Raw genomic sequence first — 22,097 nt, 5'->3', positions numbered from 1 at the left:
TTTTGGTATATTCTTTATCTTTGTGGGAAGGGAGGGAGAGAGGAAGTCACACCATCAGCATGGTGATTCTGATTGTGAACAACAAATTTTTAACCTTTCGTCTCCATCAGACTTTGCACCACACCCGGTAACATTTTTTGAGAACTAACTGTGCCGACACCTCAGGCAGCCCTGTGACGGAGGCCGGAGCAATCCCATTCTTGAATGAGGAAACTGGCTGGCACTGCTGCTCACCCTGCGTGTTACGTCCATCCATACCTGCAGGCCACGTCCAATGCAGGGTCTCATGGGTGGGCAAAGCTGAGTTGTACCTAGGTAGAAGGTCATGACCAAAAGTCACTTGTGACATTTTAGTTGATCAGGGGCTGGGCTTTTTCAGCCACTCCCTTATATCCAGAGGAAGGTTCAAGATAAATCAGAAGGCCCCTTTGCTCAGTAAATTACTGACCATCACGGCCTGAAGCATGTTGTTAATACTTCAGCTCATAATTTGGCCTTCTGTTTCCTCCCCATCTGTCCCTGTCACACTTGATTTCCAGTATTACCAGAGTGGGGAGCATGAAAACTGCTGAGCAGCAGCGAAATGCCCTACTCTCCTCTCGGGCTGTGTTGCCTTGGCACCAGACTTTGCATTTTGTTTTCATACCTTGTAGCTGGCCGTGGATATCAGATACGTGCGTGGTATTTTTGTTGTAGGTTTTACATGCAGTCAAAAGCCCCCAAAATTTGTTTGTTAAAGTCATTTTTTCACTGTGAATCAAATAGCATCTAGTGAGTAGATGCTGCTAAACATCGTACGATGCAGTAGGACAGCCCCCATGGCAGAGAAGTATCTGGTCCAAAATGTCAGTAGTGCCCTGAGGTCAGAAGCCATGGCCGCCTAGGGTGTGTGAGCAGGGCATCCACGGGCACGTGTGTACAAATGGCTCATTTACAAATGGCATTTCTCAAGCTAAAATAATTAACATATCTAATTATTTTAATATTTAACTAATAAAATAATGAGTTGTTTCTTATCTAAATGAGTATAAAATATGCAGTAATATAGGGTGGGCCATTATTCTTCCTAAACAGAGTCTATTATGGAAAAGAGTAAATGATGATTTATATGATTTTGCTGTATGGCAATATATAACTGGGGATCTGCAGTGATGTGGCCTATGAGTCAGTGGGACTCAACACCATTGCACCCAGTAACCTTGCTGGGAGTGTGTGGTGAGGAAGGGATGAAGTTTGAAATGGGCTCAGAGAGCTTTGGCTATAGTGAATCATAAAAGCAGAAAATGTGGTGTGATGGTGTTTTCATTAAATAGTAATTAATCTTCAGAGCTGAGTTTTTCAAACGCTGACAATGATAAATTTTTTACTTACTTTACTTACTAAAATCTTACCTTAGAAAATGGGGAATGCTTTTCAACATCATTATGCCAGGGAAATTGCCTTTTATTCTAAGTAACAGCTTCTTAGCTTGAAAATAACCTTTCCTTCCCCCCATTGAGTGGGCCTTTTTGCTGACATTGCACACTGCCATGAGGATGCTATTATGGTATGGTGTCAAGGAAGTCCAAAAAAGATAGTAGCAATGCCCCTGAGATTGTGGCGGTTACCACTGGGATCTTTGTTTAATACTCTTAGGCTGTTTACTCTTAGGCTGTGTTTATTATATATGGATGTTAGGGATTCCAGATCTGAGCTGGACATGTTCAGAAAACAAAGTTTATTCTTTTAAGAAGTATCTGAAAATAAATTCCATGTTAGGATTTAAATGCTAGATCAAGGACTACAGGGAAGATTTATAAAGGAAGATTTATAAAAGAAGTACATTCTCTGATGGACCCAGTGGTAAGAGAATGTCACTTGCTTTTTTGGTTTCCACGATCCTTCATCTCTGCAGAGTGCAAAATTCTAATCTTTAAAATACCCTCCCTGGTTAATATGCCTAAAATAGTATGTGGAGTAAAACCAATGCCCATTAAAATCTTCCTCCAATAACCATATGCTGGGCCTCTTTAGGATGTCTGTGTTTCCTAGGCTCTGGCTTATTGTTGCACCCATCTTGACTACAAAAATTACATTCAACAACTCCTCTTTGTGAATGCCCCTTTCTACCTAATTTAATTCCACCTACTTACAACAGCCTAGCAGGGCAGGGATTATTACCCTCATTTTGCAGAGGAGAAAACTGAGACTCGTATGACTTGCCCAGGCCCACACAACTAGTAAGTGGGTTCACAGTGCTTGGACCAAAATTTGTCCGATTCCAAACCCACTTTCCAACAATCACACCATATAACCACTGTGCCATTCTGAGAGTAAGTACATTCATTCATTCAACAAATATTTATTGAATACCTTTTATGTGTCAGGCAGTATTAAAATAGTCACTGAGGGGGCGCCTGGGTGGCTCGGTCGGTTAAGCATCCGACTTTGGCTCAGGTCATGATCTCACGGTCCATGAGTTCGAGCCCCGCGTCGGGCTCTGTGCTGACAGCTCAGAGCCTGGAGCCTGTTTCAGATTCTGTGTCTCCCTCTCTCTCTGCCCCTCCCCTGTTCATGCTCTGTCTCTCTCTGTCTCAAAAATAAATAACCGTTAAAAAAAAATAAAATAAAATAAAATAAAATAAAATAGTCACTGAGGATACAGCAAGGAACAAAGTAGACCAAGATCCCTTCCTTCATGGCACATACATTCTATGGAAGGCAACAGTTAATTCATAAGTACATAATAATGTCATGTGGTAATACGTGGCAGAGAGACAAAGCAAGGAAAGGAAGAGAACACTGGGTAGGGAAGGCCTTCCTGAGAAGATGACTATTGAAGAAAGATCCATGGGGGTGAGGGTGAGAATCACGGTGTTACCTGTGGAAAGGCGCAGCAGACAGAGGAACCAGAGCCCAGATGGAAGCCCGCCTAGAGTGCCAGACAACTGGCAAGGAGGTCGGTGTGGCTGGAGTGGAAAGTGTAAGGTGGACAGGAGCTGGAGAACAGGCCAGAGAGATGGGTAAGGGAAGGGACAGATGCTATAAGTCTTCCTGGCCCATTAGGAAGGGTGCTGGCCTTCACTCTGAGATGACTCATCTGAAGGATCCAGTGGCATGCTCTGATGTAACATTTTCAGAGGTTTTGCTGGTCTAGCTGCTTTGTGGTGAGTGAACGCCGAGACAGGAGGATCAGCTAGGAGGCTACTGCAGTAATCCAGGAGAGAAATGGCAGGCTTAGACTAAGGTAGTTACAGTAGTGTGAGGAGAAGGGGTAGGACTGGGTGAATTTGGAAAGTAGAATCCACAGACTCGCCTGAGATTTTTTATCTGAGCAACGTGGAGTAATGTCTTTGCCATTTCCTGAGGTAGAAAGGCCTAGGGAGAGAAGGAGTTTGGGGAAATTAGGGATTTGTTTGGGGGCATGTTAAATTTGATTTGGGTGATTTTAAATGTCCTTATTGGCCATTCACACGGGGCTCTTAATTGACAGATGGATATAAGTTTGGAGACCAAAGAGGTACAAACTGGAGATACAAACTGTAAAAGTCATCAGCTTACATGTGGCATTCAAATCCATGAGACTGCATTACAATAACATGCAGTTTGGGTTTGACTGAGGAGAGTCTGAGCCACAAAATGGAGCTGTGCCTGTTTTTTATGGTGAGATCACCCCAGGAAGCAGGCGTCATTATGATGCTGCATCATCTGTGAAAACACTGCCAGGTACCCCCCCCCCCCCGCCCCGAGAAATACCCAGAAGAACTGCTCATATTAAAGGAACCTGGGGTGACCAAAAGTCAATCTGCATATATGACTCCAATAGATTTTCAAGATGCACAGGATAAGATCAAAGAGGAAATGGTGATCTGGGATTATGCAAGAGTCCAAGAAATCAAGAGTGAGGAGTTTATTGAAAGATCATTGTAAGGACACAGAGAAACATTTAGAATTCGCAGTATAATTATAAAGAGAGAGAAGGTGGAGTCAGTACCTTACCAGACCTTTGCTGATTTGCCTGGAAGACCAGAAAAAAACTGAAGGAAGCTACTACATCCAATGTCTAGAAAAGGACCAGCTGGAAGGGCATTAACTTTCTCCATCCCTGCTGTGCCTGGGTCTGGAGGGAGTGGGATATAAACACACAGAGTGTTGGGGAGTGTGAACAACGGTTGGGGGGTTCCCTGGGACTGCCGCCTTCCTGAGATGCAGGACTTGCAGTGCCCAAACTAGGGCAGACCTGGGCTAACCCACATGGTCCCGCACCCTAGGATCTGGCCAGACACTTCCTGGAACTGAATAGTTGGACAGTGGAATAGAAAATAACTATGTTTAGTATGACTGATGTAATTAAAACCTCTTGATGATGATTTTCCATCCTGAGTTCTCACCTGCTTAACCCTTGAACTTCTGGAGGCATTTCCGAGTTCCTTCTGCCAAACAGCAACTTCTAATGGGGCCAGTCAGTGAAGTCCCATAGTTTTTTGGAGACACAATATTAAGATCAAAAGGAGTGTATGTCACAAAGGGACGTCGTTATGACTCAGGACAGGATGCTATAGCCTTTTGAGTCCAAAGGATCACCTCTGAAGACAGGACCGTGTCCTGGAGATCTCTACTGAGCATTCGTGGGCATATTTTCTCCGGCCACGTGGAGGAAATGGAGATGCCAAGGCCTCCTACTCTATACTCTGCCGATGTGAGCTGAGTGAGCTGCCCAACATAACTGCTCCTGCTCCTTTGTGTGAGCTGTTGCCTCTGTCTAGAATGTGCTGTCACATGCACACACACCCATGCACGCACACTCCAGGTCTTAGCTTAGACATCACTTCTGGTGCTCCTCCTATGTCACCAAAGCGCACCCTTGAATTTCAGAAGCCTGTCACTCCAGTCAGTTTAGGGCAGCACTTACGTTTTATCCCCACAGTATTACCCACCACTGGGTAGAGTGAAGGTACAATGATCATTTGAATGACTAAAAGGAATTCCTTCTTTTTTCAGATACCCTTTGTTATTTATAATCACTTTTTCTAACCAGCTTTTAGTTCTTGGGTGTCAGTCAAATCCACAGAGTATTATGTTAGTTATATAAGCCTATTCTGTAACTGAACAAAAAAGCAAGAGGGGGATAAGGTATTGGATGTAATTACTGAATATGATGGCTTTGTAGAGCCCCAGAAAGTCAGTCTCGGGAGGGATTTATCCAGTTTGACCATCCTGTCAAATCCTCTCATTTTACAGGTAAGTAAAGGAACTTCTGACAGATAAAGTGACTGAGGTCAGGCCGCTGGCTGTGGCAGAGTTAAGATCAAAACCTGCTTTTTGCTTTGTATAGGAATCCCTCCCAATAACCCCTTCATCTACACTGGTCTATTTACTTGTTCTTCTTAAGCAGTAATGGTAATTATCTTTTTCCTTCACCTCCCACGTTCTGTCCTTAGGCCCCAACATTCTCTAGGGGTTGGTTAGAAAAGGGAACGATGTTAGCAGTTACTGAAATGGTAGCAAGGCCCTCTCTGCAATTTGCCAAAAGCCAGGGGGCCGCTGAAAAGACAATCAGCCCTCATGAATGAATGTGTCCCGCCCCGCCCTCCCCCCCCCTACTGTGGGTGGCAAATCCCAACTGATGAGCCCGACTCAGGACACAAAAGACAGCACAGCACACACATGAACTTTTGCCACTTTTGTATTTTATTGTGGAACTGAGTTTTTTTTTTTCTTTTACATCAAATATCCTCAATGGAAGAGGGGATATTGCACACAAATATCATAAAAGCACTACATATTACTTTCACTGAAAACTAATTTTCTACATTAGATATGACTGGATAGGATAGAAGTGATGCAGGATTATAAGACATAATACCATACACAGCTGCAGACTGACACAAACACCATTCAGAACAAGAGAGAGGAGTGGAGGTGCTTCTCAGCCAGGCTCAAGACTTTCCGGGGCCGGAAAGAGGGCTGCGTACAGCGTGGGTAAGCAGGACTCTGAACGGCCGCTGCATGGTGTTCTTGAAAGGGCAGCCCGGTCTTGATGCCTCATCTTGATGGCTCCCATTTGGGGAGCTCCAAACGAGTGCAGAGAAGCTACTTATTTTTTTCCCTTCCTTTTCAGTTTTTGATGCTGCCTTTTAAATTAATAAAGTCAGATTCTTAAAATAGTAAATAGTTTGAATACCAGGTGAATAACCTAATTGCTTTCAAAGAAATGCTCGTCCCTAGGCTGCTTTTGGTGTGTTGTTCAGTTGGTTAGAAGATAAAAGCTTACAGTTCCTTTCAAATGGAAACAAATCTTCTAAATCTGAAGCACACAAAAAATAAAAAAATAAAATTAAAAAAAAAACAGAAGAAACAACTTATTAATCTAACTCACAATATCATCTCCGAGCAAGAACCTCCTGTGACAGGTGACTAAAGAGGCAAGAAAAGCAATTTCAGAATTATAGAGCAGCTCCTGAGAGCTGAAATTTGGTAACAGAAAATGGAAGGTGGTAGAATTTTCATTAGCAAATGACTGAATCTTATTAAATGAGTATTGAAAAGCTCCTAAACTGCATAAGCTATTGGAGACACTTAAAACATTCATATACACTGGGGAAACCATTCACTAGGATATGTAAGGTTTAAAAAAAAATTTTTTTTTGAACTTCATGGAAAATGGCATGGGGGGGGGGGTCAGTCATTGTATCCAGTCCCACCACAAGACTGAGAAAGCATGCACAGGGATTGGGTTTTGAGAAAGGGGATAGAATTCATTAAAATTGGAAGTGGAGGATCATCTCTAACATTTAGTCTCTGTAGAATTTTGCTTAAGAATACTACCAAAAAGTTCATGATCATGAGTGTCCTCTTGATGGAGTCTCATCATTTAAACAGAGTGTAAATTCCTTTCACGCAAATATTCAATCTGTACAATTGGATTAAAGAATCAGTATGAATAAAGCTCCTAGAAGTCTGTGTCAATCCTTAGCTCTCACCATGAATGTACATGGTACATTGTGATGGGTGTTACTAAACTAATTGTGTATTTATGGAACTAGCAAAATTAGGTTAGTCACACAGGTAGGAAAGGTGTCTGGAAAGACAGGAGCAAACCTGCAATGCACTTAATTGATTTTCCTGGTACACTCAAGCTCTGTGGTCATCACCGAGAACAATGGGTAGGAAAAGGTACTGATCTATTTCATAGGAAAAAGAGCCAGCTGACCAGTGCCAGCTTTTGTATATTTTTCCCATTAACTCCCATAGCAAAAAAAAAAAAAAAAAAAGAAGAAGAAAAAAAGAAGAGTAAGATAGAATGCTTATTATCGAGGATCGGCTATAAATGTTTGTATTTTTTTAAAAAGCAAAATAATGCACCTGTTAAATAACTTTAATTTGGGAAGTCAGAAAATAATTCCCTCTTCTATCAAAGAAAAATCAACCAGCGGTCTGGATTTGGCAAGAAGGCCGGAAATCAGTTTTTCTTCCCATGTATTACATGGATCCAACTGACTCAACTTAATAACTAATTATTAAATAACTACTATCATGAGTATCTTAGGTTGTCTCATAAAATAAGTTTGAAGTAAAGTTTATACTCAATCCATTGTTTTACAATGAGTTTTCCATTTTGTGTTAAGTTTTTGTACCCTTTATCAATGTGTTGTTCTTAAGGATTTGAAAGAAGTGGGGTAATAAATAAAAGCTGCATTTCTAGAGAAGCCTAAAAAAAATAGAATATTAATTTTAAAAAAATTAAAACATTTGAAAAATGTAATTCACAGCATTAAGTAGACTGCATAGGTCCTCAGTGAAGGGACCCTGAAGAAGCATTGTTTAAACCCTCATAGTAGTTAGCAGTGCAAAACATACACTTATCAGACAAAAATAAACTAAAATGTTAATTTTGAAATAAATAACTAACATAGAAAATAAAATGAGGTCATTGTTCACTACTCCATAGATCTTAAGAGTCTGCAGGAAACACAACGTGACAGAGCACAGCACAGTTGTCACTGAGAAGTTTGCCACATCCGAACACTGGGTGCATTGATCTGCAACTTGAAACTTGACGTCAGTTTTAATCATGATCTGGCTTCCAGGTTCATAGTTCAATGACGGCAATGATGGAAATGATCTCTGAACTCTACGTGATGAATCGTAGGAGATGGGAATTCATTTGCTTTCAATGAATTATTTCTTTTACATTTTTTCCAGAAAAGGAAATCCCACAGCAAGTTTTTGCTAGGGTTCTTTGATCTTGTCTTGGCTCTTCTACCTCATGGTTAAAGATCTTGAAAGAAGTATGTAGAATACCACTGGGTGATGTAAAGGCCTAGAAAAGTAGCCTACCATGCTATTCTCCCCCACTCTCAAATAACACATATTCAGATTTTTATGTTATGGGAATCAAGGGGTGGGAGGTATCACTATTCCTGATAGTTATGGGTTTTAATAAATATTACTGCAATATCAGACTTCAATCTCACCAGAACTTCAAAAAACATTTTTCATTGTTTGTCTTATGAAAGACTTAAAAAAAAAAAAAGACTGTCACTTGAAATTTTCTTTGCATTTTCCTGTAAATGAAAACACCTGTTAAAAAGTTCATCTATGAAAAGTTCTCACATATCTAAAAAAAAAAAAAAAAATTCTGTACACTTGTTCCCATAATTATGCTGAAATTAATGGAAAACTAAACAAAAACAAAAAGCCAACGTAAGACAAAGGAAGGTAAATACTGTACACTTGCCGAGAACCTCTTCCACCATAAGACTCGCTGTTTTCCCAGTTCTGATCATAGAAGCCATTTCAGTCTTGGAACTTGCAGTAGTAAAGAAGCTATGAAAGGCTCAACTTGTTTGGCTGAGGGCCACAGGTACACTGAGGTGGAGGTCAACACACGTGACTCAGCATCAAACCACTGCACCAATCAGATCAGCTTCTAGGGCCCCCACACGCGCACACGCTTGCTCCTTTAACTGGAGTATCTATAATCCTACACGGATGTTTTATAAACTTGCGGTCTCACGTTAAAAAATTAAGTGCATCAAGTATCTTTGTACATTCAAGTCACTTTCTAAGGCAAATTGTCTACCGTATGTACTCCCAACCGCTTTGGTATTTGCTTATTAATTGGGGTGGACTTGGGTGTTTCTGCATGCAGGTTCATCGACTCAGAGTGGACTAACCGGGTGGACAAATGCTGGGAGCATGCCTTAGATCAATCTACTCGTGTGTCTGAAGAGTCTGAGAGTTCTGAATGGGGTTCAAATCACTCGCACATCCAGTCTACATGCACTACATTATGTCAGTGTGCAGCCTTCAAACTGAAGGAGCTTAATTAAGGCGTGAAAATCTCACATGCCCTCATAACGAGTTTTGTTCTTTTTGTTTCCTTCCAGCTAACCTGTTTTAGAAAATTAAGACCTTTTTGATGACTCAGACTGACACAAGTTGAGAATGTTTAGTATGTAGACTACAGAATACAGACTGCCTGAGAAAATGCAGACCTAAGCGTTGGTTATTTTCTCCTCCTTACCCCACCTTGCTCTCTCTCTTTCTCTCTGGGTATCTCACCCGCACTCTACCATTCCGTCTCCTTCTCCTGCATTCTTTTTCTTTCTCATCCTCTCTCTCTCCTGTGTTCTCTCTCATTGTGCGCGCGCGCTCTTTCTTTCTCTCACTCTCTCTCTCGCTCTCGCTCTCTCTAAGACAAATGCCTCTACCTAGCAGAAGTCAGTTGGGTTTGCTAGTGCATGGTTTCCAAATGTTTAGCAGAGATGAACTGGGGTAGGTAATTTTGCAGTAACTTGAACCCTACTGTGGGAATACTGTTACTTCCCTTAGCAATCAGCAAAAACTAAGAAATATTAGTGACTTGCATCACCGTGACACAGTATAGCGTTTGGCAGGTAACAGTTCGGTGACTTATTTAGATGAATTGACGTTTTAGAAAAGGTGGTTTCAAATTGAAGAATTTCTGGAAACAAAGTTCAAATCTGTGGTGTGGCTGGCCTTGGCTTTTACAGTTCAATCTTGCATGCAGGGAAGGATTCATCTTGCATAACCACTGTGCTGCTGCTGGCTAAAACCATGATGTTGAGGTCTTGTTGTTTCTCATGGGTCTCTTGGTACCATTCCCTCATCACTTCTGAGTCATGGGTAGGGATCAGGGTTACCTGCAGGGAGAGAGAAAATACCTGTTTAAGGGCAGAGCCAGAAATGAGATGAAAAAGTAAGACAATAATAAGGTATTAGACCATTAAAAGAAAAAGGGGGAAGAAAGGAAATTTTTCTATTTTTCCCCAGACATACAAAGGACTTTTCAAGTTACATTTTCCAGGAATCAAAATAAAGCTGCAAAAAATGAAGTTTTTCTGGGAGAGATGAAGACTAGAACCAAAAGCAACTCAGGACTAGTCAATTAGTTCATCTTTACTCATCATCAGTTTTTCAATTCTTTAGTGGTAAGAGAAGAGGGGCTTCAGTTAAGGTGGAATTGCTTGTATTTCCTCTAACACACTTGGTAAATTTTGCATTAAAGATACGGAGGATTAAATCCAGGAGCTTTAGTTATCAGTGCTGCCCAATTGTGTGTAACTAATACTTCATCCTGAGAACAAAGATTCATATCTGTGTGTGTGTGTGTGTGTGTGTGTGTGTGTGTGCATGCGCGGCTGGCGATGGTGGGTGGGTACCGGTTTGAATAGTAAAAATTCCATGTAATATTCATTAGGAGGCCACTGGGTGCTTCTCATGGGACTTGATATAGTTAACTACCAAATAATTCTATTTAATATTAATATTATGCAAATACATTTTACTATGTGGCAGTGCAAAATCACAGGTAAAACTGAGATAAGCGAAGGTCACAGCCAAAATAACACAGTGGTTCACAGCAAGTTAGGATGTAGGTGAGCTAGGAGTGTCCTGTTGGGGACCAATGTCAGCAGTGCTCCTCCTGTGGGATTTCACATGGACAGGTGATTTTCTAAATGGCCATGCCCCCAGCTTTGGTCTATTCATGAAACACAAAGTAGTAAAGACAGTTCCTTAGTAGCCCTCACATGGAAATATCATTTTGACTCATACACACATATTCTTGGTATATTAGGGGGAAGGGCAAGTAGTCTTGGGCCCATTTTGTAGATAAGTGAATTATGCCTTAGGATGGTGAAGTGGCTTTACCCCCAGGCATGGTTATTGGTGGTGCCAAGAATAATATTCTAGATTGTCTCCTTTGTGTGAAATCCACTTCGTCCTCCGGATATCTCATGTGTGACAGACCCATGGGGCACCTTATGCGATAAACACAATTCCTTCCCTCTGCCTCTGGACACAGCTCCATGTGCAGTGCAGATACTGTCCAGGGCTCTTACCTGCATGTTGCTGCCCCACTGGGCTTTCCCTTCCAACAAGGCATCCAGGACAGCCCGGCTGGGCTCCTCAGCAGCAGGGTCATTCCCACTCACCACATAGTAGGATGACCTCACTCTCTTGAAAAATTCGACATCAACATTCTTACTATTGCTGTGATTGGGAATATAGCACAGGTCCAAATACACAGGGGGGCCTGGAGGCACAGCTGAGGGCTTGGAGGGCTTGGTGTTTCCTGGTCCTTTGGTAAATAAACAAAGAGAAAAGCCAGGGTCACAGAAATGCAAAGAGACCCACTGGTCTGGTACTCCTTCCCTACTCATTCCCCAAGGAGGTCCTGCAGGACATGCCAAAGGGGGCACTGGACATTTCTCTCTCTCTTGTATAGGGCATTTAACACTGGCAACTTGAGAAAATACAACATGGTTGAATGGCATGGTTTTCCTTTGTGGACAACCCATTAGAAAGGAAGAGAGTTTAAAGGCCTTCCCAAAAGATGGAACTAGATAGTAATATTCCTCCTCAAAAAGCTGCTAATGTGCACCCTAATTTGGAAAGTGATCTAATAGATTTTGAAAGTCAAAAGGAATCCTCTGCATTTGGCAAACCACGGTTAAGCAATGTTAGTAATCCATGTTAGGATCTCATGTGATAGCAACTCTACTCAAAGCTGAATATTAAACCCCAACATTTGACTTAGTAAATGATTCAGATCTTAACCTCCTATGATCTCCAAGGCCCCCAGAACTCAACCTTGTTCATAAACTGATGAAATGCTGTATTCTCTCCTAGCACAGTATTCTGAAAAGTGAGACATCTCTCCCTAGGCAAGGTTGGCTACCAAACTTTGGCAAGAGAAAGGTTCGGAAAGACTGGGCTTTCTCTAGCCAATCAAGACATACCAGACTGGGGAAAGGGGAATCCGGCTGTCTAAACTCCTGGTCTAAATCAGAAAGCCCAAGCAGGGGCACCTTGGTAGCTCAGTCAGTTGAGTGACCGACTTTTGATTTTGGCTCAGGTCGTGATCTCACAGTTCGTGGGATTGAGTCCCACATGGGGCTCTATGCTGACAGGGGGGAGCCTGGTTGGGATTCTCTCTCCCTCCCTCTCTCTCTCTGCCCCTCCCCCATTTGCTCACTCACTCTCTCTCTCTGCCTCTCTCTCTCTGTCTTTGTCTCTCTCAAAATAAATATTTAAAAGAAAGAAAGAGAACCCAAGCAAAGTAAAGATTCAGATTAACCCAAAACCTTCCTGCACCTTTGTCTGAGGAGATGGTTTTCTGACTTGTTCTGGTTAGAAGGTTTAAACTTTTTGAAACAGTAATAGAACTAGCATTCTAAGGCAGTGGTTATTCAGCCTAGCTGCATAATTAGCATCGATTAGGAAGCTTAATACTGATGCCCAGGCCCCATACCCCAGAATCTGGTTTCACTGGACTGGGGCAGAGTCTGAGCACCACCATCTTTTAAAAGCATCGAGGATGATGTTAATGTGCAGTTGGGTTGAGACCACTACTATAAAGTCATTTAAAATACCAGCTGGATCTTATATATTTAATCCTCTTTCCTTTCTCCATAGGATCATTAAAGATGTCAGAGTCAAAACCACCAGTGAATTCTATCACTTGTCCAGTTTTACTTGTAGAGGCGAGTGATGAGAATCAGCCAAACTGATATTTGGTTAAATGGAGTCATTTTAATGAATACCTAGCCATTTTAATGAATGTAAGCTAAAGCCGTTAGGATGTCCGTATTTAGGCCTATCAAAGAATTCTGACTTATAACAGAAGCTTGTGAATTACAGTTCCAACAATTAAAAATGCAAATTTTTCTTGCGCACGAAATCACTACCATCGACACCAAATGAACGCTGCTCATAGAAGCACAAACTGAGGGAAGCTGACAGCAGTCAACCCAGGTTTGTTTTAAAAATCAATTAATAATGCAGTTTCGTTGTTTTAAAAATCTTTTGGAAAAGTAAATTCAAATTAATTCATCTTTATTTATTACTTGGCCTTGAGAATATCTCTTTAAATGACAAAAAAAAATTAAAAAAAAACAATTGTGTGGGCTAGAATGTGTATATTTGGCAAGTTTGATAGCAAATTTCAGTTGGCTTTTATCTGTTTGAAAGGGTTTCACGTGTTCCCCTAAGTACAGGTCAGGTGCCAACTCTTTCAGACCAAGAGGTTAATTACCTGGTGGTTTTTCATTAATTCTGAGCATGAACAAACTCAGTTTGTTTTCTGCATGCATGTACAAAGAGGAAAACTGACGAGAAGTCAAGCTTGAAATTGATCCCCCATGTTGCTTAAAGCAAAACTTGGCAACTGTAAGTGATACTTCTTAAAATGTACTGAATTTGAGAGTCCCACAGTTCAGCTATCAGATTTTTCCCTAATAAATGAATAAATGTTATTTAAGTCATTTTTTGCTTTACATGTCTAGGTCAACTTTATTACTTTGTGAATAGAGGTCTAAAATCCCTGAATAACTACATAAAGGAAATAAAACGTATTAATGCAAAACCCTATGATTGGTTTGAAGCAACAAAATGAAGCTGGGCCATCGAAGACCCAGGTCATCACTGAGAACTTGATGAATAAGGGAACTGTTACCAACAGAAATGATCAGAAGTCAGGGATATCTCCTCCTGCCAACTGAATTTCAACCTGGAACAGAATTCTGACTCTCTATGAGTGAGACTGTGGCGTTAGAGGGGGATAAGAAGAGACTTTGATGCTCTTCTCTCAATTTGTACTGGGTACTGACCAGCTGAAATTAGGATGTTCCCTGGCCAATAAGAAAATAGCACTGCTTTTAATGTGGATGTAGGTCTAAAATGGTGATTTTTTTAACTAAAAATTTTCCAATTTTTAATTTTAAGTGTTACAACTTTTATTTTAAAAATGTTATAACTTGGGGCGCCTGGGTGGCGCAGTCGGTTAAGCGTCCGACTTCAGCCAGGTCACGATCTCGCGGTCCGGGAGTTCGAGCCCCGTGTCAGACTCTGGGCTGATGGCTCAGAGCCTGGAGCCTGCTTCTGATTCTGTGTCTCCCCCTCTCTCTGCCCCTCACCCGTTCATGCTCTGTCTCTCTCTGTCCCAAAAATAAATAAACGTTGAAAAAAAAATTAAAAAAGAATGTTATAACTTCACTGAAAAAAAATTCTTTATGAAAAAATTAAATCTAAATCTTGGGCCCACACAGGTCACACCAGGCTTGGCTTGGCACTCTGGCTCTCCCTAGGCTTTTGGGAGCTCCTGGCCTGTGTCACCTTAGCTTGACTCTGAGGCCTGTGCCAGCACAGGCTTCCAGAGGAGTTTCAAAACACATGTCCTTGGTTCTGAAGATTTAGAACAAGGCTGTGGTCACTGTATTGCAGGACGGAGCAAACCCAGACAGTGGTTACCTGGCGAATTAAAGCTGCTCTGGGCAATATGCTGCACTACCCTCAAGCCTGCAGCCACGTTGGGCTGAGATCCACACCTTTTGGCAGAAGAGAATAGTAAAAGGGAAGGGAGAGATGTACCCTCTCCCCTTCCCAGTACCAAGTTACATGGCAACTCAAAGACTCCAGTCAAGGCGGAACAGCTGTGGACCGTATCAGGACACTGGCACCCTTCCACCTACCTGCAGTTGCAGTCTTTACCGATTTGGATGTGGAGGCGTTGGCGGCATTCTTGGTGTCCTTGTCTTTCTCTTCCCCGCGTGCAGCTTTGACCTCCGGAGTGGTAGTGGTTTTTGTTGCTTTTTCCACAGATTCCTTCTTCTTAGGAGAAGCCACTCTGGACACTTTATCTGAGGATTCTTTCAAGCCCCCTGGTTTTGGTGAAGCTGCAGAAGGCTTAGACTTCCCATCACCCTTTTTGACAGGTGAAGATGACTTGGTCTTTGTGCCTGGTTTTTTGGTTTTGGTCTTCTCTTTCAGGTCTTTCTTCAGAGCTTTGCCCAGGTTCTGCTCAATGGCCAAGGCCTCCGGGTCCATCATGGACACGTCAGGGTGGCGTGGAGAAGGGCTGCGGTCCTGCATGGGAGCCGGAGGTGGGTCCATGTGTTTGTATGTGACAGTTTTGTCTGTGGGGATAGTTTCTGATTCATCTTCAGAGTCGATATTTGCATCAGCTGTGATGGAAGGGCACTCTTCAGTCTCCGGGGGGACATCAGAATCGGTCTGGGATGGAGCTGACTCGCTGACTGAGGTGGGAGGGGTTTCATCACACTGTCGCCCCTGTGGCTTTCCTCCTGGAGGTGGTGGGGCTCCCCCTGATTGGGTGAGAGGCTTCTCAGCCTCTTCAGTTGGCTCTTCACTGGCAAACCACTCGAGAGGATTGGGATTAATGAAGGAGGGTGAGAGTTCTGTCTTGGGATGCTTGTATTCACAGGAGGACACAAGGCATAAATCAACATCCTGGCGTGCCTCTGAGGGAGACTTCTTTTCTACGGTGTAGCACTGCTCTGAAGTCTCGTAGGAATACGTAGATGCTTGTGGGGTTCTAGTGATTTTCTCTACGGCTTCATAATCATAGGTGGAAGTATCAGGGGCTCGTGTAGTTGCCGTCGATGTCTCGTAGGAATAACTTTCAGACTCAGGGAAACTGGCGATTTTCTCAGTGGTCTCGTAAGAGTAGCTGGAATCCCCAAGCGTGTGGCCGCCATCTTCGGAGTCATCATAGCCATTGCTGATATCATCCAGGAGCCTTCTAGAAGACCTCTCGGTCTTTTCATAGCTGTAACCACTCACTTCAGGGGTCCTCATGGTCTTCTCACTTGCCTCATAGCTGTATTCACCCTCTTCAGGGGTCCGTGTGGTCTCCTCAGTGACTTCATAGGCATAACCACCATCTTCCGGGGTCTTGACGGTTTTCTCAATGGTCTCATATGAGTAGCTGCTGTCACATGGGGATTTTGTGGTACTGTCTGTCTTCTCATAGTAATAGCCACTCACATCTGGGGTCCGGGTGGTTTTCTCATAAGACTCATACTCATAACCCTCTTCATCTGGGGACCTGGTTGTTTTCTCAGGCTTTTGATAGGCATAGCTGAAGTCACCAGGTGTCTTCCCTCCAATGTCCTTCTCCATGCCAGATGTGGTCAAATCTCTGTTCAAGGCCAGCTGGTGTTGCACCGTATCAAATAACATCGAGGCACGGAAGCCATAGGGCTCTGCGGATGCTGCATCCGTCGGTGGAGGAGAGGAAGTGGGGCAAGCTGCTATGGTCTCTTTGACGGCAGAGGTAGAATCTGAAAAGCTAGGTGAATATAAAGGAGAGGACTCTCTTGGGGTGAGTGGAGAGATATCAGATTTTGGTGACAGCTTCTCTCCTTCTAGACTTTGCACTTTTTCTGAGGTGAGAGAGGCATATAAGGATATATCTCTGGGAGGAACGACGTCAGATAGAGTGTCTTCTTGGAGAGGAGAAGCTATCTGAGAGGGGGTATGTGCTGAAGAGGTGGATGGGGAGGCCTCAACCTGAGACACTGAGATGAGCTCAGAAAGATCATTGTCTTGGGTGTAGGACGGCTCCTCCATTGGTGGTATCTTATGTGATAAACTAGAGTCCTGCATGTCAGGACTGTAATCCACTTCAGTTGGCCCATTTTCAGTGATGTGAAGCATACTTGCACCCACTGTAGGGTGATCTGGAGACTGTCGACTAAAGTCCATAGCGAGCGAGTGCTCAGGGGATTCTTGGCCAAATTCAATAGACATTGAGGACTGTTCAGATCTGTGATCTTGGACTGGTGTCCTGGATTTGGCTGTTTTAGGGGAGAAATCTGGTGGAGAAATTGACATTGGTCTTGGACATTCTTCTTTAGATGGAGACATTTCTGTTTCCTGGAAAGTGGTAGGCGTTTGCACAACAGACACAGAAAGGGAGTCATCGACTTCTGTAGAATGTGGAGAGCCAACCTCAGCATGCAGAGAAGGAGACACGTCATCTGTTGTTGGCTCTGGAAATGAGCTCGTAGCCACAGAAGCTGTGGATACTGAGGCCACGCCCTCCATGTGAGAGTATGTGTCTTCTGCTACACCCTCATCAACAGGAGTAGCTGACTTGTCTGAGACAGTGCCTTCTGAAATGGACATCTTAGTGTCTTCTTTAAAAGACCCAAACTGACTGACATCTATTTGTGTAGGAGAAACATCTCCTCCTAATTTTCTTTCATCTAAAGCCAATCCAGATTGAGAACTCATGGCTTCAACATCGTCAGGTTTCTTTTCTTGACCAAAGTCTTCCTTTATTGGTATAAAGTCTGTGCTTTTCTCTTCTGGTTTGTCTTGTGAAAGACCAGTAGAAGTCATGTCAGAGATGGGACTTATTTCATCTGGAAAGCCTTGTTTTCCGTCCTTTCCTTCAAAGGGGCTTTCAGTACCTCTACCAGAAGTCTTGTCATCAGCACTTAGAAAACTTTCATATGCAGATTCGGATCCAATTAGGGGAGGGCTCCGTAAAGGAGACAAAACTTTTTCAATAGGAGATTCCGAGTCAGGCACAGGTTCATCCATGGGGCTTATGGAAGCCCTTTCATTCTCATCTTTGGCATCACTGAATTCAAAACTCACTGGAACTTCTGGTGGTTTTTCAGTTACTTCTGTGGGGAGGTGACTAGATTTCTCTTCAGTGGGCGACTGGTAGTAAGGTGTGTGGCCAGCACTGCCAGTTACAGACTGAGATGGAGACACCACTTCCAGGGTCTTATCCTCAGGACTAGCACAGTGTTCTTCAACTACTTCTTGGGTCACCTCAGGAGACACTGGGACTGCTTCTGCCTCCGCTGAGACTTGAATCTCATTGGGCGTCAGAGAAAAGTTCACACTGCGTTCACCCAGGGGGGTCTTTTCAATGGGTGATGGAGGAGATGGACTCAGGGATGGGCTCTTGGGTGGGCTAAGTTTTTCATCTGAAACTGCTGAGATGGTGTCTTTGATCACCAACGTGGCACTGGCTTTCATGTCTTTGTCTTCAGTGTAGTAAGCGTCACGTAGAACAGATCTGCTAAATTTGTCTTCCTCCATGGATGACGGTGGTGAGATGGTGGAGGCTGAAGCGTTGTAGTCCTTCCCATCTGTGGCATCTGTTTTTGATCCTTCAGATAATCCATTGAGTGATGTAACAGCAGGTTTGCAGTATTCCTGAGAATACAGTGAAGACTCGTATTTGGTGATGTTTACAAATTCTTGAGATGGGGACTCTGTCTCTTCATTGTTGATCTCATCACTCATCACGTCACGAGGAGTAGACATCTCATCCATTGGGGTGGGCTCACTGGATATCTCAATGGTAGACTGAGTGTAGCCAGAGGTGGCAGTGAATTCTTCAGGCTGGTCTTCTCGATTCTCCTCATCAGATGCGGTGGCCTCACTTTCTGAGCCTCCAGGTAAAGTCTCATCGTGAATTGAAGATGCAGGTTCTCGGGCAGGAGACTGGGCTCCTGGTTGCTTGATTGATGTGGTGAGGAATCCATACTGATCCTCGACACCACTAGCCTCTGCAGCCTTGTCAACCACGGCCATGACGTAATCTTCAGCTTCGGCTTTTTCGGGCTCATATTCTTCCTCTCTGGCATCCTCAGCTCTGTCCTCCTCATCACCCTCCTCCTCAGATTGTTCAGCTTCTCCCTTCTCCACCACCTCATCCATGTCTTCTTCTGCTCGGTCATCTCCACTGGCCAGAGACTCCCTCTTCTCCTTGATGTGCACATCTGCCTCAGCCTTTGCGCTTTCCTCCTCCTCCATGAGGCTGTGCTTGGAGGTGCTCACGCACACGGTTTCTTCAACGTCCTCTTCTGGCTCCTCAGCCTCCTCAGTTTCTGCCTTCTCTTCATAGTCTCCAGTCTCTGAGGATTCTTCAAAACCTGTTCCTTCATCTTCAAATTTTTCAATGTCATCTACCCCCTGTTTCTCCACTGGCTCCAGTTCCTCAGGGGTTTGTTCACATTCACCCTCCCCTTCAGTGGTGGTGATCCCCTCATCGGGAGATTCGGCAGGGCCTTTGATGACTTCCGTCTCTTTCTGGAGGACGTAGGCTTCGACTGGTTCAGTTTCCTTCAGTTTCTCCTCGTCTTCGATCAGCTCCAGCTGAGGCTTGATGTCTTTTGCTACATCGACCTCTTCAGCCTTTAACTCTTCAAAGTCCTTAGTCAGATCCTCAGGGGATGACATAAGGGACCTCTCGGCCTCGAGTTCTTTGGCAGGGCCAGCACTTGCCATTCCAGCTGCCGCCGCCACAGCTGCCACAGCGGCCACAGAGCCAACGGCTGCAGCTGCGGCCTCTGGTGTCTTGCCTTCCTTCTTAACGACTTTAATCTTCCCCTTCTCCTTTGGCTTCCCAGCAGCAACAGAATCTTTTTTGACAGGCTCTTCCTTCTTGGGCACTTTTGGTTTTAATGCAGCTGGTTTTTTTGCTTCAGATAGAGGAGTAGATGGTTTCTTTGCGTCTTTAGGAAGTTTCTTAATTTCTTTTTTGGGTTCCTTTTCTTCCTTTTTAATTTCCTTCTTTTCTTCCTTCTTCACCTCCTTCTTGGCTTCCTTCAGTGGGGTTTCCTTCTTAACCTCTTTCTTGGGTTCTTTCTTCTCTTCTTTCTTGATTTCTTTTTTCACTTCCTTTTTTACCTCTTCCTTTTTTGGTTTTTCTTCCTTCTTAATGGGTGTTTTGTCCTCCTTTTTAGCCACTTCTTTCTTTGGCTTTTCTTTCTCCTCTTTCTTTTCCTCAGATTTTGCCTTGGTTTCCTTTTTTACTGTCTTCTCCTTAGAGACTTTGGGTTTGACATCTGTGGCTTGCTTTTCGGCCACCTCAGCTTTCACCGGAGGCAGCTCTTCTTTGCTCGGCACCTCCTTTTCAGTCACTACAGGTTTGGTCTCTGTTTTCACTGGCTTGTCTTTTTTCACTGTTACCTTTTCTTTGCTTTCAACTTTGGGCGGCTTTTCCACATGATTAGCTTTTGTGACATCAGGGGTTTCTTCTTTAGACTCCTTTCGCACAGATTTGCTAGGAAGTGGTTTTGCGGCTGGCTTCAGACTTTCTCGGCTATCGGCTCTCTGTTTCAGTTTTACTTGTTTCACAGCTGGGGCGGCCACCTGGCCAGTTAGGTCCTTCTGGGTGGCCAGTGGCTGTTTCAGAAAGTCTAAATGTTTGAGCTTTTCCAGTCCTTCCAGGATATTGTATTGGGTGCTATTGCCGGGAAACAGGACTCGAATGATTTTCTCTGCAGGGTTTGCCGGATGCCACACGATCAAAGAGGAGACTGAAGTTAAGTAGGAAATTGGGATATCTATTTCTTGACCATTAGGCAGGATTAGTTCAGCCTTGTCTTTGTTGGTGCCAGTCCACTGCTGCATAAAATACAGCATTTCCTTGCTGTTCTTAACTGGGTTGAGCACATACATCTCAAGTTTACCAACTCCCATTTTTTGGAAAAGAATGACAGGATCAATGGTATTGCCTACACTTCTGAAGAGAGGTTCTGGTTTCATGGACAATTTATTTAGGTACTGGAGAGTGAAGCAAGCTTCTTCTATGCTTCTCTTCATCTTGATGTTTGGCTCTGGGTTTTTCAGATTTTCAGGTACATTGAGAAATACAACTCCCAAGTCAGGGGAGATGAGGTTTTTCATCCAGTCACTATTTGTGGTGGAGCCCTGGGACTGTTCTTCCTCGAGCTCTGCAATTTTCCGCTGTAGCATGCTGTTTATTCCAGGCAAATTGTCATCCCCAATGTGGGTGAGTAGGATGGAGTCCACTCTGTCCAAGTGTCGGATGAGCTTCCAAAAGCAGGATTTCCTTTCCGATCCTCCATTGATGAGCATGTTGAATCCATTCACGGCAAACAATGCAGAATCGCCCCTCCCTCCTGGAAAAATGTAACAACAAGGCTTGGAGAGCTTTAGAAATCCACCCGATGTGGGAGGTTCTAGGATATCAAAGGGAGATGGGACTTCCACTGATTCTGAGAGATACTCAGTAAACTCGGAAAGTCCTTCCATTTCTGGCAATATAGAAGCTGAGTTGAGTTTAATATTGATGAAGTCTTGGAGATTGTGTCTGTCAAGATTGGAGTTCTTCCAGTCCCCTTCTTCAGGACAGAACAGGGTTAAGCTGGCTTTGTTGGCAGGATGGGTGGTACTCAGTAATTCCCCAATCTGGGATTTAAAAAAATAATAATAAAGGAAGAAAGAAAAGTTTTAAGTGACTGTCATCACTGATCCATCACCTCCATCCATTACTAAGTATTACAGGATCATTGGGTGTGCACAGGGCTGATTTCAGAGATGCTAGTTGGGTAAATGCAGAAATATTTCCATTCTGGTAGGTGAATAAATAGCCTCTGTACTGACCCCTCCTACCACTCCCTTCTGCCTCAACCACCCCTCCTCACCACCAGCACCTCCTCTGGGACCCCTATGGCATCTGTTCTTGCCCAGGAGGGGAACTCCAGACCGCTGCTCCAGTTCTAGGACCAGTGACCATCTGAGTAATCGTGCCTGTGCCACAGCAGTTAGGAAATACTTTGGATCTCATTCCCAGGTACCTGCCATGCAAAAATGCCCTTTAAACAATCACAGGGAAGCCTATGTGAATCATTTCACCACTTATATAAAGTGTTTTCTTTTATTCCATTGGGCTTGGCAAAGAGGCCTTACTGACACACTAAAGGAATTTAGATCTAGTGCACTTGTTGACTACTTTTAGAATTTGGTAGATACGAAAGACAAAAGTTTGATGTGATTTTCCTCCCATTGGAGACAGA

At 43.5% G+C, this 22,097-nt stretch overlaps 1 protein-coding gene across 2 annotated transcripts in view; it reads right to left on the bottom strand.

Moving 5' to 3' along the window:
* Positions 1 to 5,649: 5,649 nt before the first annotated feature.
* Positions 5,650 to 22,097, bottom strand: part of MAP1B (microtubule associated protein 1B) — a 101,804-nt gene continuing 85,356 nt past the window's right edge. For both annotated transcript variants that reach the window (XM_045446631.1, XM_045446637.1), the window contains 3 exons: positions 14,979 to 21,489; positions 11,349 to 11,587; positions 5,650 to 10,148 (listed from right to left, as the gene is read on the bottom strand). In XM_045446631.1, coding sequence (XP_045302587.1) covers positions 9,993 to 10,148; positions 11,349 to 11,587; positions 14,979 to 21,489 — 6,906 coding nt within the window. In that variant the 3' untranslated portion in view covers positions 5,650 to 9,992. The remainder of the gene's footprint in view (positions 10,149 to 11,348; positions 11,588 to 14,978; positions 21,490 to 22,097) is intronic.

The sequence above is a fragment of the Leopardus geoffroyi genome, chromosome A1, assembly GCF_018350155.1.
Source record: "Leopardus geoffroyi isolate Oge1 chromosome A1, O.geoffroyi_Oge1_pat1.0, whole genome shotgun sequence".
Taxonomy (NCBI): domain Eukaryota; kingdom Metazoa; phylum Chordata; class Mammalia; order Carnivora; family Felidae; genus Leopardus; species Leopardus geoffroyi.
This window is presented reverse-complemented; position numbering and strand designations above follow the sequence as displayed.